We start from the raw sequence: 18,046 nt of genomic DNA on the forward strand, positions 1-18,046 counted from the left end.
GCTGAGATTAGTTTATTAATACCACCCTTAGTACACACACACTTCTCATCACCTATGTTTTAAGTCCAATGTAATAGGGAGGAGCCTGTCCTATTACCATTAACCGGGCAATCCTTAAAATCACATGATGTAAATTTTATGATCCAAACATGAATTCATAAAGTGGAATTCAGTGGTTTCAAGTTCGGCGTGGAAAATGACAAGCCAGGTTCTAACCCCGTCAATTGAGTGTAAAACTGTGGTCGATGGTGAGACATGCTCCGAATACATTCCGCTTGGGGACGGTACTGAAAAATTATCGGCGTCCGAAAGACGTAATATACGATCCCGACGACCCTATTACTCTAGCCATAGAGGCAGCCAATCAGCTCGCGACACCAAACACTTCAGGACCCCGATACCGCCCTCACCGGCGTGGTCGACGATTTCCCTCATTCAGCGCTTATCGCTATCAACCCACTAGGGTCGATTAATTCTTTCAAATATTTTTCCTCTCAGACGACGCCCTGAGCCGAGGTTCGCGCCCAACTGGGCACCCTCAGGCCTGTTGTCTTAAACGTTGTATCGGGTGAGAGCCTTCAGCGCTCCCCATTTGTCCGGCCAAGTAGTTAATGCCATCTGCGGCAAATCTACAATAAGTCACGTCAAAAAAAAAGGTGAGACATGCTCACTAACCTAGAACGTGCCTATTCAAACTTGAATTGAAGATGCCTAGATTAATGAACTGGCATTTATACGTTTTTTTTGTTTTTATAGCATTCACTCGTGGTTTTGGGAAGCTCATAAAAAAGACATACATAACATAAACAGCCTATATACGTCTCACTGCTGGGCACAGGCCTCCCCTCAAACGACCGGAGAGGGTATGGAGCATACTCCACCACGCTGCTCCAAAGAAAATAAGATAATTTATAAGATTGTGTTTTGAGATTGTTAAGTTGTTTTTGTCTGTATTGTGATCGTCTTGGCAAGACGGGAAGACAGATGGAACTAAGGCTGTTACTGAATGGTGGCCAAGGGGTGGTATGCGATATCTAGGCGGACCACCAGCCCGTGGTCGTATGACATTGTGAGGTATGCCGAAAGCAATGGATGAGACTTGCACAGAACCGGAAAGGATGGCGTGAAAGAGAGGAGGCCTATACCCAGCAGTGGGTGGATACAGGCTGAGTAGATAGATAAGATTTTCATAGCGTGATCTACTTCAGACACCATTGCCACTAGCTGGTGAGATTGTGTTTAACGCGAACCCATTTTCAATCGAAAAAAAATGGAAATTACTTTAAGTGATAGGTCTAGATACTAGCGTGATGTTTCTAGTACGAGGTTGACGAAGCCTTGTTTGCATGATAACTGTATCGTTTGTATGACACTAAGTAGTTTTCTACAAAGTATACTACTATTGTTTTCCCGCGCTGTTGCTTGTAGGTATGGAAAACATTTTTTTTTTGTAGTCGTAAGGCTCAAAGTCCTATAAATCTCATTTGTCATTGAACTTTTTTTTGTAGAGGCCTTAAGATTCGCTACTTGGCCAGTGCAGGAGTAGATAGAGGTGTACGTATATACACCCACTCATAGACAACTGTGTTATTGCTATTAACCGCGGTTAAACCTCGCTTCTGTCTACCCCTTTGGGGATACAGGCGTGACGACATTTTATGTTAAAGGTATCTTTTTTAGTTTAGAGTTCCAAGAGATTCCATTCCTTACCGTTCCATTTTAATCATCAAATCAAGTCAATGTTATTCTTATAGACACAGGTACTTACAAACTTTTCTCTCTTATTAATGTTGCTGAACTATAATCTTGTATTATAGATTCAATCATCATGAACTGACCTTTTCATCTGCAAGACAATGTAGTAAAGTAGAATAGAAGTCCACGGGCGTATCGCGTGATGATCTGGTATCTGTAAATCGCTTTAAATTCTCATTAGGTTTTTCCTTAATCCAAACAGTGGATGGATTTTCCACGAATCATTGTGAATCTAATCATCTTTCTCATTCAAACCTATTTTCTTTGAATGTTATTTTTTGTTTGTTTACGTGTGCAATTGCTTGCAATGTTAATAAAAGTTTAATAAGTTTAGATTCATCATCATCACCAGCCCATTAACGTCCCCACTGCTGGGGCACGGGCCTTCCTTATGGATGGATAGGGAGATTGGGCCTTAAACCACCACGCGGGCCCATTGCGGATTGGTGGTTATTAACGACTGCTAATGCAGCCGGGACCAACGGCTTAACGTGCCTTCCGAATCACGGAGGTGGTCGAGATGAAAACTATTTTTTTTTGTGGTCACCCAACCTATGGCCGGCCTTTGCGAAAGTTGCTTAACTTCAAAAATCGCAGACCGAGTGCGTTTACCGCTGCGCCACCGAGCGCCTCAAGATTTAGAAGAAGTTTAGATTAACTGATCTATTTTTTATACTTATTAAGTAATCACGTGCAAAGCCTGAAAATGTTGATGACTAAAAACACATTATACTTTTATATCTACCACTTAGTTTGATTTTATTTACATGCTGGACTGGGAGTGTATGAAAAGCATATGCCTAATTAGAATAAAAAAATTGGTCATAATATAAATGTAAATAATATAATAATATAAATATAAATTGGTCAACGTCTAATAATAATAATGTGAATGCAGATGTTCAGTTGCTTATTGTTCTTCACATGTTCTAAAATCTGCTGGATAATATCCTAATATTATGGACGGTAGATAATTTTTTTCATCAACAATTAATATTGATTTAATATTTACGTAGATAAAGTCGTCGCGTAGAACAATCTTACGACTTCCGGATTCTGATGCCACATTGCTCTATAGAGCTTTACAACCACCTGGCTAACATAAAAGGACGTTGACAAATCGGCGGTTTGCGGTTCCAAGCGGATTAAAAAAAACTTCGAAGAAGGATATCTGAGTGACCATTCACTGGCATTGCGCGTGCACACCCGGAGGGCATTCACCTTGCGCGGACACGCGGAAGTGTCGCCTCACATACACACGGCCACACTGAGAAACAATACTCCTTTAATTAGCAGACTATGGAAAATTACATAAACAGCCTATTTACGTCCCACTGCTGGGCACAGGCCTCCCCTCAATCAACCGGAGGGGGTATGGAGCATACTCCACCAATGCTGCTCCAATGCGGGTTGGTGGAGGTGTTTTTACGGCTAATAGCCGGGACCAACGGCTTAACGTGCCCTCCGAAGCACGGAATCATCTTACTTTTTCGAACAATCAGGTGATTCAAGCCTGAAAAGTCCTTGCTAAACAAAGGACAGTCTCACAAAGTGATTTTGACAATGTCCCCATCGGGAATCGAACCCGGACCTCCAGATCGTGAGCGTAACGCTCTAACCACTAGACCACGGAGGCTGTTATGGAAAATTAAGGATAATTAAATTAGGCACCTACTAAGCTATCTAGGCATGTCGATACGAAAATCCACCTACGACGTTAAAATCGTTAAAGTTTATATAGATAAACTTTAGATATAGATCTAACCTATCTACATATTAATACGAGTACTTACCTATTTTTTATCGTTCCGATGACATTCAGATTTTATCAGCCCAGTGTTTTGTAGGGAATGCAATCCCGACTCGAGATCGCAAATTCGAGATCATACGGGATTGGAAATATCATCCCGCGAGATCCCGAGAAAAAAAATCGGGAATCGCGTCTAGTTCATAAAACGATTGAAACTGCTTATTTGTGATAGTGATGTTAATTAAAATAAAATATTTTTTGAAAGAAAACAAACACTTTTATTCTTCGATATTACTAACTAAATAATGAAGTTTTCTTTGGGAATCAGCATAATCAAAACAAAAATATAACTCTCGGAGATTCGCTCAATTCCGCCGATCTCGAATGGGATACTTCGGGATTGATCCTGCAAAATTAGACGAGATCTCGCGAGTTCGGGATTCTTTCTCTTTTCTTTTTTCCTTTTCGGTGATAAAATCTCTAAAAACTCATATACAAGGTGTTAGTGACATGGTAACGAGAACTTTGAGGGATGATTGAGACCATGATTCTGAGTTGATATCAAGTGGAATTTTCCGTCGCAAAAGTATGGAACTGAAATTAATTTAAAAAACACAAAAAAAATCATGAATTTTCCGACTGAAAGTTCCACTTGATATCAACTCAGAATCATGGTCTGAACCATCCTCCTCAGTATTCGTTACGGTGTCACTAACACTCATTCCTACTTGTATGGCAACCTGTATATCCATCAACGGGGTGTTAGTGACATCTTAACGCATACTGAGAGGGATGATTCCACACGACGGAAAATTCCAAAAACTTGATATCAACTCAGAATCATGGTCTGAATCATCCCCCTCAGTATTCGTTACGATGTCACTAACACCCTATACAGTTTCAGTTTAGAAACTCATCATAGGTAATTCTATTTGTCATCCCGTTCTATCCTGTTTGTCACAAAATTTCGTCATAAAACGAGTGGGATTTTGCACTCTTATTACCTGTCACCAATATTGCTTAGTAATAGCAATTCAGCTATTTAAACTAAGTATTAAATCAATGTTATTATTGTTTTAGCTTTACAGTCACAATAGGTGAATCATAGCACTCGTGAGCAGGAGCGATGACGCATTGAAGGACGTTTTACGATCGCCATACTCTAACCATACACACATACATACGTAAACTCACGCCCGAAACCCCTAATGGGATGAGCAGAACCACTAGTAACCAGAAAACAACATAATATAGCAACTTTAGTATGCAAATCCGATTTAAGTATAGGTAACTAGCTAATTTAGAGTAAGATTTATAATCATCATCATGTCGTCCAAACCGTATTCCGCGACTTCTTAATATCTATCCTCGGTCTATGTTCTGGTGGGCTCTGATGTGGCTGGCGAAACCAAACTTGGATTTGAAGATCCATTGAGTATGTAGTTATAGGAGGGTTTCGGTCGAGTCTTCCGTATTTGGCGCTTTGCGTCGAGATCTACGATTTATAAAAATTATTGTACGTCAGAACATGTCTGATTGTGCTGAGCCATAATACTTACTTCCAACACAATGTACCTCCACAATTACTGCAATAAATCGTATTTCATTTCATTACATATGAAGCCCTAAAATGAGTACTTATGATACAAATATTCTTCACATAACATAGCAAATATTCTTTAACTATTGCAATATAATTGGGTAGTTTCCAACTAGTCAAATCAGTTAATTTTTACTAAACGTCAAAACACGAAATGACTATGGAATTTGTATTTTTCTTTATTAAAATTCATAAATAAGTTAATTTAAAAAAAGGTAACGTTTTTGTCACCTTTAGATCTTTCTTTAGTTAGTATTAATCAGAATTTCATAATAAAAAATATTTTTGACCTAGGAAACAACCCAATTATGATATTAAGAATCAGAAAATAGTTCAGTACCGCGATGCGATAGAAAATGATTCAACTCTTCGATTGGTTTATTCTTCTTAAAGTGTGGGTTATGAGGTGGGGTACCAGCCTCATCAACCCTGGTGTCAGGGTTATTGTAGGCCCCTGAGATGGCTTATTGGCTTATTTATCGTTTTGAACTCGACATGTCGGTGCTATAGCGGGTGCTATACTGATTCTCGATAACCAGTCGTTGTGGTCGCTGTTATCCCTCCTTCAGCGCTTATAGTTGTCGGCCCACTTTGGGCTTATTTTCTCCAACATAATCCCTGAGGAAATGCTTTGAACCGAGGTGGCCCTTGGCGCCCTCAAGCGCTATAAAAATCCATTGCAATGAAGGGAGGGCAGATCGTTACCAATTCATATTTCCGTGTAGTAATGTATGTATTTAGAACAATTACTTATTAATTGCCCAAGGTAATAACTTTTATGGGGAATATAGAACATTCATTATCATACAAATGGTTATGTATGGAAGTAGATTACAATAATTACACGTGTTATGTTAGAAATGAAATAAGACATTGTAACAAGAGTTACGTTTTCCGTTCCACGCACGGTGGGAAACAAAAAAAAAAACTAAAAATATTCCAGAATTATTACGAGTATCACTTTGGATATAGTGGTAAATACGTACTCCTTCTTCTTCTCTCGTACTCACGTGGGGTGTAAGGTCAGTGACTGACCTGGTGACTGGGTTACTATTGAGCCACCAATGGCCCTGAGAAGGCTCAAGTAACGACTACATACTTAACTAGATAATAGCTGGCGACTACATACTTAATATAGCCGGGACGACTACTTAATGTGCCATCCGCAGTAATACCGCGTCACATTAACGTTTTTTAAAAATTGAACTATAAGGGTAGTATTAATAAAGAAATCTTAGCTGAAACTGCCCTCAAAATGATGCTCAGGTCCCTGTTTTTTATAAGAACCATCAAATTGCCATGATCTTGAGGACAGTCTCGAAACATTGTTACTTACCACCCTAAGGGTGGTATTAATAAACTAATCTCAACTTGGAGACTGCCCTCAAGATCATGTCAATGTGACAATTCTTATATAAAAACAGGGACTTGAGCATGATTTTGAGGGTAGTCTCAGCTGAGATTCGTTGATTAATACCACCCTAGGTCTTACTTAATGTAAAATATGTTAGTGCGACATGGTTCTAAAATGAGTACAATAATATTGCTCAAGACTGTAGTACCTCGCCTTTGTATAACAGATCAAAAATAAATCAAATAAATAAAAAAATAATATCTGTCGATTTGCGTTGAAGTCTTTTGTACAGGCAAAAATTCCACGTTACCATTTCACATACATTTACTAAGTATCAATCCCTACTATTAAAACTATAGAAGTTTCATACAAACTTTGTCACCCCATTTTACCCTCTTAAGGGTTTATATTCGCAAAATCCCGTCTTAGTGAGCGCGCACGTCCTAAAAGGAACCCCATTCAAAATTTGAGTCCCCTAGTACTTGTGGTTTCTGAGATTTCGTGGTGAGTGAGTCAGTCAAACTTTCGCTTTTATACATATCGTATACAGGTAGATAGTATTAATAAAATCAATTAAGTTGCAAATAAAAAAAATCCCATAAACAGGATGATTGTCCGAAAAAGTAAGATGATTCTGTGCTTCGGAGGGCACGTTAAGCCGTTGGTCCCGGCTATTGGCCGTAAAAACACCTCCACCAACCCGCATTGGAGCAGCGTGGTGGAGTATGCTCCATACCCCCTCCGGTTGATTGGGGGGAGGCTGTGCCCAGCAGTGGGACGTATATACTATTTATGTATGTATGTATGAACAGGATGAGGATCTAGTGTAATTGTTAACACTATCCAGGTTATGATAAGAGCTGAAGGTTCGAATCTTATTTGATTTAGAATTTTCATCGACGATAATTTCCATTATAAACATAAGGATTGTTGGACCCATCGAAGGCGTATGGAGTATATATCGCTCCACTGCGGAGTAGTGGAGCCATATGGCTTGTTGTTGTTGGCTTGGCAATTGAACCCCTTTATTTGATAATGAAGGTGTGTCTATTAAAACAATGCAATATAACGTAACAGAGTACATCAGAAGGAAGACTAACTTCCTCTTGAGAGTGAAGCCGCTGGAGTCGCGCCACAACGACTCCTGAATTCCAGACACAATAGTTCATTTGATATGAATGGATCAACCAACTTTAAAACGGACCGAAGGCATACTAACTTAACCATACATTCTTTCCTTAAAAATCATAAACCATAAAAATATATCTCTTCAGAAGAATCGCGCAAACCACTTAAGCCCTCGAATCCACTGAAACGAAAAATCCAATAACGGGTGCCACCACGTGGATAACTAACACTTCCCTAAGGCGGAGGTCACTCGCTGTCCTATATAACTACAGCACACCGCTTCAGTGCGTACTAATCAACTCACGCGCAAGCCGTCAACAGCTCCTGTACGTACCCTTAATTAAAACAGAAAAAAAAACGTGTCGTGTATTGTCAAGGCCGTTTGCGAAAGTTCAAACTTACGTGATCTAATAAGCGTGGCATTGGTGTATGGTATTGGTGCATTATACCACCACCGTTTGGTTGCAGTGACGCTCCGACAACAGTCAGTCTGACCGCAGCCGTAGCCACAGTGTGCGCGCAGTGAAGTGACAGTGCAAGAACAAGCCAACATGACCTACCTCAAAACCGTAAGTTTAAAAAATATAAATTAAAAAGATAGAAAAATTTAAAAATCGAACGTAAGAAACTTGTTAAATAACTATTCAGTTTTGGTCAAACGGGTTTCTGTTTTTAATTTAAAAATTTATTTTGTTTTAATTTTTCAAACCATAACAATATAATAATCATTAATAAGAAAGTTTATATTTTAAAAACAAAATTCACCGGAAATATATTACTTATTCCTATCTACTTATAATAATTTCATTCCAATTAAATAATAATTTTCTATTTATATTGAAGCTAAAATTAGGAAATAACGTGAACTGAACGTAACGCGTATTAAATAACATTTTTCGTGTCGAATTATGTAACGAATCGCAAGATTATACTCATAATAACATTATATATATAAAACGCTGCTTAAGACATTATTTTTATGTTATAATATTATTTACCGGAATTGAATTTACTAAGATACGAAAGTTATTACCTGTAAGCTTCGACGCGTCTCGTGAATTCACTTATACTAACTACATATTACATCAAGTGAGATTAAACACGTTACTTATGCAGGGCTGGAAGCGTATAAAACATAGAACATGTTAAGTTTATCTTCCTAGATATGTCAAACACCGATAGAGGTATTGTAACCTATCTAATTGTCCCCTTTATTGGGTTAATTTTGTGGAAGATTAGGTCATTATATGTCTCTATACGGTTTATATCTATCAGACTTCCTATCAAAAGTGGCTACAGGTTGTTTTGTTATTAGTTTCTTGTTTATCTTTCCGCGTTAAGGATCATTTTATGTATGTAAGACTGAAGACAAAGATATTGCTTTAAAAGGACATAAAAGGTAAACAATGGATGTTTGTATGAAACTGAGAATATTTAAACAAAACGATCGCCTTGTACAGTATGTTCCCAAACAAGAACCTCGATGACACGATGCGATAAAGCGCAAGCGCATACATTTGAAACCGAAAGTGGTTAACGACAAGCGCTCTACGTAAATAAGATCTACTAAGTTTCAAAAGAATATAAATTAGAATGTTGTGATTACTTAGGAACGAGAAAAGATAAAGAGTAATTTATAAAACAAATGACAGATACTTTCTCGCATGTTATTGCTATCAGGGTAAGCAGAGCCACAATATCGTAGAATATGACTATTGGAGAATAGATTAGTATGATGACCCGTTATGGTGACTGATTATTACCAGACCATGAATATACACAGCTTCTTAAGTTCGTTAATTAAAGGGTCATTTCGTGATATATCATGACCCAATCCGTAAACGCTGTCCTGAAACACGATGTCAAACGACGTATCTGCAAAACACAAATATATAATATGTACTATATACTCGTAAACCCCAACGTTCTTTTGAAATCCAATACTCATTGTTTAGCTACTGTGTCTGAAAAACCGGATCCTACGAAAGTAGTAGTTTTACCTTATTGAAACTGTCAACTGTATTAGACAATTAATTACCTAAAAGCTATACAAGGAAGCTATACAAATCATATAAGTAACTAATGCACCAACAAAGGAATCTGTAGCCTCTTTTTTGTCGTGACCTAATGTTGATTTGTCACAAATGGATTTATCTACTTGGGCAAAAATGTCGCCTCTGAGTTGTTTGAAAATGATAAGTACGATGAACTGTATTGAGTATGTAAACTTCAAAAGTGGACCTAACGTGATGAAACTTCTGCTCCCGCGCAACAAGATTGATAATTACTAGTTAAACAATGACAGGGACTAATTTATTGCTCGCTGAAATATTCTCGTAAAACTACCATTAGCAAAGCTGTATGTTACAGTGGCTAAAACAAATTATTCGAATTATCTTTTCGACATCAGTCAATACCAAGACAAATGTTTTAGAAACATAGTATTAAGCTAGTATTGAATAATAGTTATATCAGTTGGTTGATCCACAGGTGTATGCAAATTACATCTGAACGTAAATACACTTCTCATCAAAAAAATCGAAACACTTCCGTTTTCATTGTTTCTGTCCGAATTTAACACAAAAAAGAATTCATACGATGAAAAAAAATACATAAATGTATAGCTGGCAGTTTGGCCATTACTGTAATAAGCGAAAATTCTAAATTCAAAATTAGAATTTCATTTGTTTATCTTATAAACGAAATGAATCACTGTTTTGAGACAAATGTGTGTTTAGGGTTGGAGTACATTTAGCGTTTAAAAACTAAAAATTGGCGCCTATCCTTAAACTTTTTGTTTTTTATTTCAATACTGTGACTTTGGGACGTCTGAAAAAAGGTTTTTTTTCTAAAACGTATGGATACTTCGTCCACAGAAGCCGCCCAAGTTGTGGCATTGCTGGATTCTGGCCTTAGTCAGCGTGTTGTGGCTGCAAGACTGCATCTAAGCCTGTCATCTGTTCATAGAGTCTATAAACGTTATCGGGAGACTGGTTTGTTCACGCGCCGTTCAGGATCTGGCAGGAATCGGGTCACTTCTGAGCGAGATGATCGATTTATTGTAACAACTTCTTTAAGAAATCGACGCCTTAACGCTTTTCAACTGCAGCAGCGGCTTCGTGTTGTACGAAGGGTGGCTGTAAGTGACTCTACAATTAGAAGAAGGTTGAAGGATCGTGGACTGGTACCGCATAAGCCAGCAAATGGGCCGAAATTAACTGCAGACCATCGAAGAGCGCGCCTTAACTTTGCACGTGAGCACCTAAATTGGTCATACCTACAGAACCGTCACCATAGCTGACCTTTTCTTCAATGCAGCATTGTGCATAGCGTTCTCCGTCTCTTCTGTAGACCTTGTTCCTTCCATACAGCATAATTTTACACTCATCAGAAAAGAGAACTTTGCTCCACTGTAGGTATGACCAATTTAGGTGCTCACGTGCAAAGTTAAGGCGCGCTCTTCGATGGTCTGCAGTTCATTTCGGCCCATTTGCTGGCTTATGCGGTACCAGTCCACGATCCTTCAACCTTCTTCTAATTGTAGAGTCACTTACAGCCACCCTTCGTACAACACGAAGCCGCTGCTGCAGTTGAAAAGCGTTAAGGCGTCGATTTCTTAAAGAAGTTGTTACAATAAATCGATCATCTCGCTCAGAAGTGACCCGATTCCTGCCAGATCCTGAACGGCGCGTGAACAAACCAGTCTCCCGATAACGTTTATAGACTCTATGAACAGATGACAGGCTTAGATGCAGTCTTGCAGCCACAACACGCTGACTAAGGCCAGAATCCAGCAATGCCACAACTTGGGCGGCTTCTGTGGGCGAAGTATCCATACGTTTTAGAAAAAAAACCTTTTTTCAGACGTCCCAAAGTCACAGTATTGAAATAAAAAACAAAAAGTTTAAGGATAGGCGCCAATTTTCAGTTTTTAAACGCTAAATGTACTCCAACCCTAAACACACATTTGTCTCAAAACAGTGATTCATTTCGTTTATAAGATAAACAAATGAAATTCTAATTTTGAATTTAGAATTTTCGCTTATTACTGTAATGGCCAAACTGCCAGCTATACATTTATGTATTTTTTTTCATCGTATGAATTCTTTTTTGTGTTAAATTCGGACAGAAACAATGAAAACGGAAGTGTTTCGATTTTTTTGATGAGAAGTGTAGATACCTACAATATATCCGTTTAGGAAAGTAACGTAGTTACTTAATGTGCACTTTTTGATCTTTGATATATTATGTGTATATTATAAAAGTTTGTGAATAATGTGTGTGTTGATTTTCGTAAAAAGAACTAATCTATAGCGCATACCTAGTTTTTGGTAATATAAACAATATCAATTTAATTATAAAGTTTTAAAACACCTTTGTCACATGCAACTTTAGTAGCATCCTTTTCTTGATAGTAAATGTAACTTTATTGATATAGTGTAAAGTAAATTAAAGTTGCACTAACTCTTAGCTAAATAAATAGTTATTTTAGTAAAGTCTGTCAGTTACTTTCAGGGTCAGGCAAGAATAGTTCGTATGCCTATCGTTTAGTCCACATTTTTGTTTAATTAAAAGTACTGTTAATCAAATGTACACTTATTTATAGTAACTTTATTAACCTGTCGGTTCTAAATAAGGGTTTCCTTGAAGTACGTTTTTGCCTTCAAATGATTTAGCATCTTACTTTTCCGATTACGTTCCAAGTTTTTGTGCGTTCACGCAGTTCGAAGCAAAGCAGTGTTATTTAACACTCGTCATAAATCTGTCCATATATTTACGTAAGTAAATGGAATCAACATGATTTTGAACATACTAAAATGTTGTATATTTGGGTGAGAACATCTCTACAAACTCTTAAATTAAATATATTATTTAAATCCAGACTAGGTTTTCTACTACAAAAACAAATATATAAAATTAACAAATAAAATAGTACACTACTTATTTATATGCATGGTTAAGTTTTCTGTTACAGTCATAAAATAAAATAGGCAATGAAAATAGCAATCAAAAATATAAATAATAGCAATTTGCAGCTGATTATTTATATTGATTTGTTACAAGTTCCCATATCACTATTTGCCATCAGACTCGTACAAGTAATAGAACCATAATCAACACTTTATTAATCAAACAAAATTGTCTGACAATTGGTAATATATAGCAGTAGACTGTCGGTAGATAAATATTCGTAGGCTGTAAATCTGCGGGTCAATTCCTAGGTTATTGCTATTACTGCTTTCGATCGCATTCAGATTTCAAGCCTCAATACTAAATTGTTATTTATTGCTCCATTTACCTCGATAATTTTGGACGGTTATAAAAACTAATATGTATATATTTTACAACAGTTACATGAAACAATTTTAGTAGACTCACTAAACGGTAAAACAATAATAATATTATTTAAAAAATAAAAAGATATTTGTACTTAACTCATCTTTAATTTTCTATGCTTATTGTAAGTTTACGAGTGCGTGAGTCTTTTATCTAAAGTATTATTATTTTACAAAGATTACTAAAGAAGCGATAAATGAAGACTTTTGAAAGTAACTCAATTTTCTATCCCTTCGAAGCGTTTCTGAATTACAGTGTAGAGTTTTGTAATTGAAACAACAAAGCTTGTAGATAGTAATACGAGTGCAGCTGTTAGTCTATAACTGTAGATTGCATCGGCTTTTCAATATATCTCAATGATTTACACCTACTTTTATTACACGGTAACTTTGTAGTGTGTAAGTGGGCTTACGTCACTTCGTCGATGCTTCCTCGTTGGGCAATAGCACATCTCAAACTGATTAATTTAATTTAAGCCCGATGAAGTTTACGTGTGTAAAACTAGGTCGGATTGTGAATGTATTAATCAAATTTAAACGCGTGGTTAAGGTTTGCTTGTAACTTTGAATGATTTTTTTTAATAAGTAATAAACGAAATAAAATAAAAGTTTTTCTGAGCTGTTACGTGGAAAATGAAGGTAAATTAATGTCCATTCGAATTATGAAAAATCAATAAATTTACCATGGTACAAAAAGCGTAATTACTAGTTTGTTTTATGATTTATTTCTTACAATAAAAAATATATAAATTAAACATAGATTATACGTCATTAAAACTCGACACACTCATATTTTTTTATTAATTACGGCCAAGGGCGTGCCGTATTATAAAACAATCGCGAGGGTGGTTCACATGATAATTGCAAAAAAAATCTTTTGTGGTTTATTTGCAATTAAGCCTCGTTTAGATGATGATCAGCTGCTCGTGACCGAGATATGTAAAAAGCGACCTTGGTGTAGTATGGCCTCCGTGACCCGAGGTGCGTTGATTTGTAACGTTTTGTAATGCTGTTTTGACGTATGTTACAAACACGGACGTAAGTTCAAGTTTGGTAATATAGAACCTGACAGATCATTAACTGAATCCATATTTGAATTCCTTAGGGCCATTTCTCACTAGATCTCTACGGTGGCGCCACCATAGTCGCGCTGGCCAACCAACAAGATACCAAGCGTCAATTGCAACATTTGTTTGTGTCAACATGGTTTCAACTGCATACACCATGGTGTCCTAGTGAGATAGGGCCCTTAAACTCTATAAACTTATACATACATACGCAGCTTAAATACAAACATAAAGATATATAAGTTCTAGGCAAAGGCCTCTCCTCAATCAATCCGGCGGTATGAAAAATACTTCACCACGCTCCTTGGGTACCGGCATGCTCTCTAAGAGATTTAAATTGTAGGTAAAAGAAACGAAATAAAGATATTACATTTTTGATATGATATTTAACAATAAAATCCTAGTAACAGCTCTTATGATTTTATGACCACTTTTCTGGTATTTACTTAATTAGCACAAATAGTAAAGTAACCAGTTTTATTTCACTGTAAATCTTATTTGCAAGTCTGCACTTACAAAAACAATAAATAAAAATTTACACAACGGATTGTGGTTTAAACTAGAACTAATAAACAGACGAAATAAGTTTTCGCGTCACCGATATTAAATAACTATTTTAACAGCAACTTGATAACGCAGTAAACGTTTAAGATAATCGTGCTAAAGTCACATTGTATATCTGAAACTATAGAGATAATGGCAGTTAGACAAAAGCTTGAAATGGAAATAAACTTAGGTAATAAAATAACTTGAATTACTTAAGTATATTACTTTAACGAGGACGGTTTAAAATGAGCTGCTTCGGTCGTTGCAAAACTTGCAAGGAGTGCCTTAGTGATTGTAGATAATTAAATGAAGTTATTAAGTAGTCTCGGACCCCTAAATTGAGGGTTGATATCTATAATTTGTCAAGGTAATAGATTTTGTATTTCGTACAAAAGTGAATATCAAATTCTATGGCAGCAAATGTAATTATCAAAATCTGGAGAATCTGGGCGATGGTCGGTTCAACATAGCCATCATCGAACAAAATATCAGGATTAGATGCAAGTCGTTTTCAAATAACCTGTAGCACTGGCTACTCCTGTAGGGATTGTGCGCGTGAGTCATTTCTGTAATTACTTCTAAAACCTAGCGGCGGTAACTTACATTAAAATAACCCTAAACACGTTACTAACATAATAGCTAGTAACATGATTATGGTTTAGTCATAAAGCCATAACAAAACTGGCCAAATAATAATAGTTAAAACCTTAGTCTAAATGCAGTTAGGTATCCATATAAATACCGTCAAAATAAATACTGTAAAATTACGTTTTATGATTAACTCAACCGTTGTAATAGTAACTTTTGAAACATCGTTATGGTCACGTTTTAATATAGCTTTCATGAGCTAAAATTGTCTATAAATTATATCTATCATAAAATATCGAATTGGAAAATATGTAAGTAAGTAAAGTTAAAGTCAGCCAACTTCATCCATAATGCTTTGAAAAACTGTCTTACAAAAAGAAACTGCTTTATTTTATTCTTCTTATTCATAAAGAAAAGAATTCCATTGCTGTATCTGTTATAATGTGCATGGAAGAGCTTCTGTTGTAATTATTAAAAAAAAAATGAAAAATATATTGCTATTCTATGGTTAAGATAAATAATACTATTTTCGTTATACAAGTCTCTTCAGGTTGTTAGATAAATGAGTCATTGTCTCATAATAATTTTGAACTAACTAGTTTTGCCTGATGTTACGTTTGCGTGTTTCGTGATTGGGTGAACAGACAACACTACAATATATAAGATATAAAGCAAGTAAACATGCACATTACGAGTTGGATCAGCGGTTTTCTAATTTAAACACATAAGTAATATAAACTCATGCCTACATAGAATCTGAGGATTTACTCGGGTTTGAAAAGACCACATTGAAGCAATTCATCAAAAAGAAACAATATTGCTGTTTGCCAGTTACTTATGTACTTTTATGTGCGCAAATGACAAATTGTATTTTCAGTTTTTATGACATCTAAAGCATTCCTGAAAAGATAAGCATCGCTTTGTTGGGAAGGATCGGACAATAGGACCCACACCTTTCTCATTAGTGCCTTCTGTACTGCTTCTTTAGGGTGAAATTGCCATATTATATAATCACTAGTATACCTTTGTACATCCATCGTCTCTGCTTATATAAGAAGTACTTTTTTGTACATAAACATTAATGGGATTAGTACATTCTAATGTTAATATTGTATGGAACAATCTTCATGATTACTAGCTATTTGGTGAATGAATACATTACCTTAATATTACATAATTTTACTAAAAAATGTAAACGTTAATTTCGTTTATTGACATAAATATACTTATATTTATTTCATGTCCTAGAGAATCAAATGTTGTAGGAAAAATTTTTGAAGGCATTTTTCATGACATATAATTTAAATAAAAAGCTTTAATTTTGCTTACATTTTTATTTGGTAAGAATTGTGTAACTTTAGTTAATGGAAAGCGTGCGCAAAATTGACCACATTATGTATTTTATATTTATGTTATCATATTACCTTGTAGAAAGCGAAATTCGGCGTATCGGCTTTTGAGGACTTTCGGCGAAATATATAAATAAATCGTAAATGTCTTCTGATCCTAATATAAAATTGAACAATATATTTATCTGGTTCTGTTTTTGAAGTCAGTAGTCCATAAAAATATTATGAATAATAATACGTGTACAAGAAAATTACAATCTTACATATTCTATTACCTAAAATAGATTAGTATTTTTTGTTATTCCGCAAAAAATATAAATATATGCCAATTAACAAACATAAGATAAACAAAATGTTTATATTTCCGCATTGTTAAGTACCAGATTAAAATATAGAATGTATTGAAAAGTTCAGGGTCTCGTAGTAAATTAATCAGTAGTTTATTTCTTACTGACTTTTTCACATTCATGTTTTTTTATAGTAATTAGAGTGTGGAAATATTATTTTTATTTTATTACAATTGGACCGAACATTTAAATATGTTCTAATTTTAAATGTAAGTTAAGATACAATCATCTTAGTTTTTTTGGAATTTAATTTAAATAGTATTGTAATGTAAAAAAACCACGTGTAAGGTCTAAAACGGGCCAATTTTTTTTTAGTAGAACCTACTACATCTAGTTGAGACAATTGTACATTAAGATTTGCCTTGACTTCTATACGGAGGCCGAAGACAGAGGAAGCGAGCTTGTTACAATGGGAATTTCGACCATTCACGATTACATAGTGTCGTTACACCGAAGGCCAATTCGACATTTTGATGACATAAAGAGTAATAAAGCACGTAATTATTATGAGAACGTCATTTAGAGGTCTTTAACACTATTCCCATGAGATAATTATCAAGTACAGTGTATGTTTTATAATAATAACAGATTAATGAATGAACAAATGTGTCGAATATATACTTTCAAATTACGTCTACAGGTGTCATATTTCTATCTAATTATTACATTCATACTCATTTGTTTACATGCATAAGAGGGCCTGATGGCCTATCTCCCGTAATTAATTTGTTTATTCTTCATACATACATACATACATAAACTCACGCCCGTAATCCCTAATGGGGTGGGCAGAGCCACAAGTAATCAAAGACAACTTGCAGCCACTGTTGATACGAAGTCCAAAGATGGATATGATGAACCTTATGGTGATAAGGGATCAGCCTATCGCCCATAACATTAGTCCATCATGTTAGAGGACACAATCCCTCTGTCGGTTTTTACGACATGCCCGGGAAGAGAAGCAGCTGAACGTGTTCTATGTTTTTTATATGCTCCCAGAACAGCATAGAAGCATTTTGTTTATTCTTCATTGTTTTATTAAGGCCGCTGGTAGAGCTAATAATAGGTACAATAATAGGTATCAGTTGTTGATAAGTGACAACAAAACTGTAATATACATACTTGTTTACGTATATAACAATATATACAACATTAAAAATATATTCAGAGATATTACCATCGCAATATGAACTAAGTACCGAGCTCTCTGTTAGACCAACGTGATA

At 35.8% G+C, this 18,046-nt stretch overlaps 1 protein-coding gene and 1 long non-coding RNA gene across 2 annotated transcripts in view; one reads left to right on the forward strand and one right to left on the reverse strand.

Moving 5' to 3' along the window:
• The window catches only part of LOC126368536 (uncharacterized), a 56,927-nt gene extending 45,173 nt beyond the window's left edge, over positions 1-11,754 (reverse strand). Inside the window, exon 1 of the long non-coding RNA XR_007566600.1 lies at positions 10,890-11,754. This is a non-coding gene — a long non-coding RNA (uncharacterized LOC126368536). The remainder of the gene's footprint in view (positions 1-10,889) is intronic.
• LOC126368515 (uncharacterized) overlaps positions 7,857-18,046 on the forward strand; it is a 54,773-nt gene continuing 44,583 nt past the window's right edge. Inside the window, exons 1-2 of the mRNA XM_050012543.1 lie at positions 7,857-7,913; positions 8,056-8,156. Of these exons, the coding sequence (XP_049868500.1) occupies positions 8,139-8,156 (18 nt within the window). The 5' untranslated portion in view covers positions 7,857-7,913; positions 8,056-8,138. The remainder of the gene's footprint in view (positions 7,914-8,055; positions 8,157-18,046) is intronic.

Source organism: Pectinophora gossypiella, chromosome 7 (assembly GCF_024362695.1).
Source record: "Pectinophora gossypiella chromosome 7, ilPecGoss1.1, whole genome shotgun sequence".
Taxonomy (NCBI): Eukaryota; Metazoa; Arthropoda; class Insecta; order Lepidoptera; family Gelechiidae; genus Pectinophora; species Pectinophora gossypiella.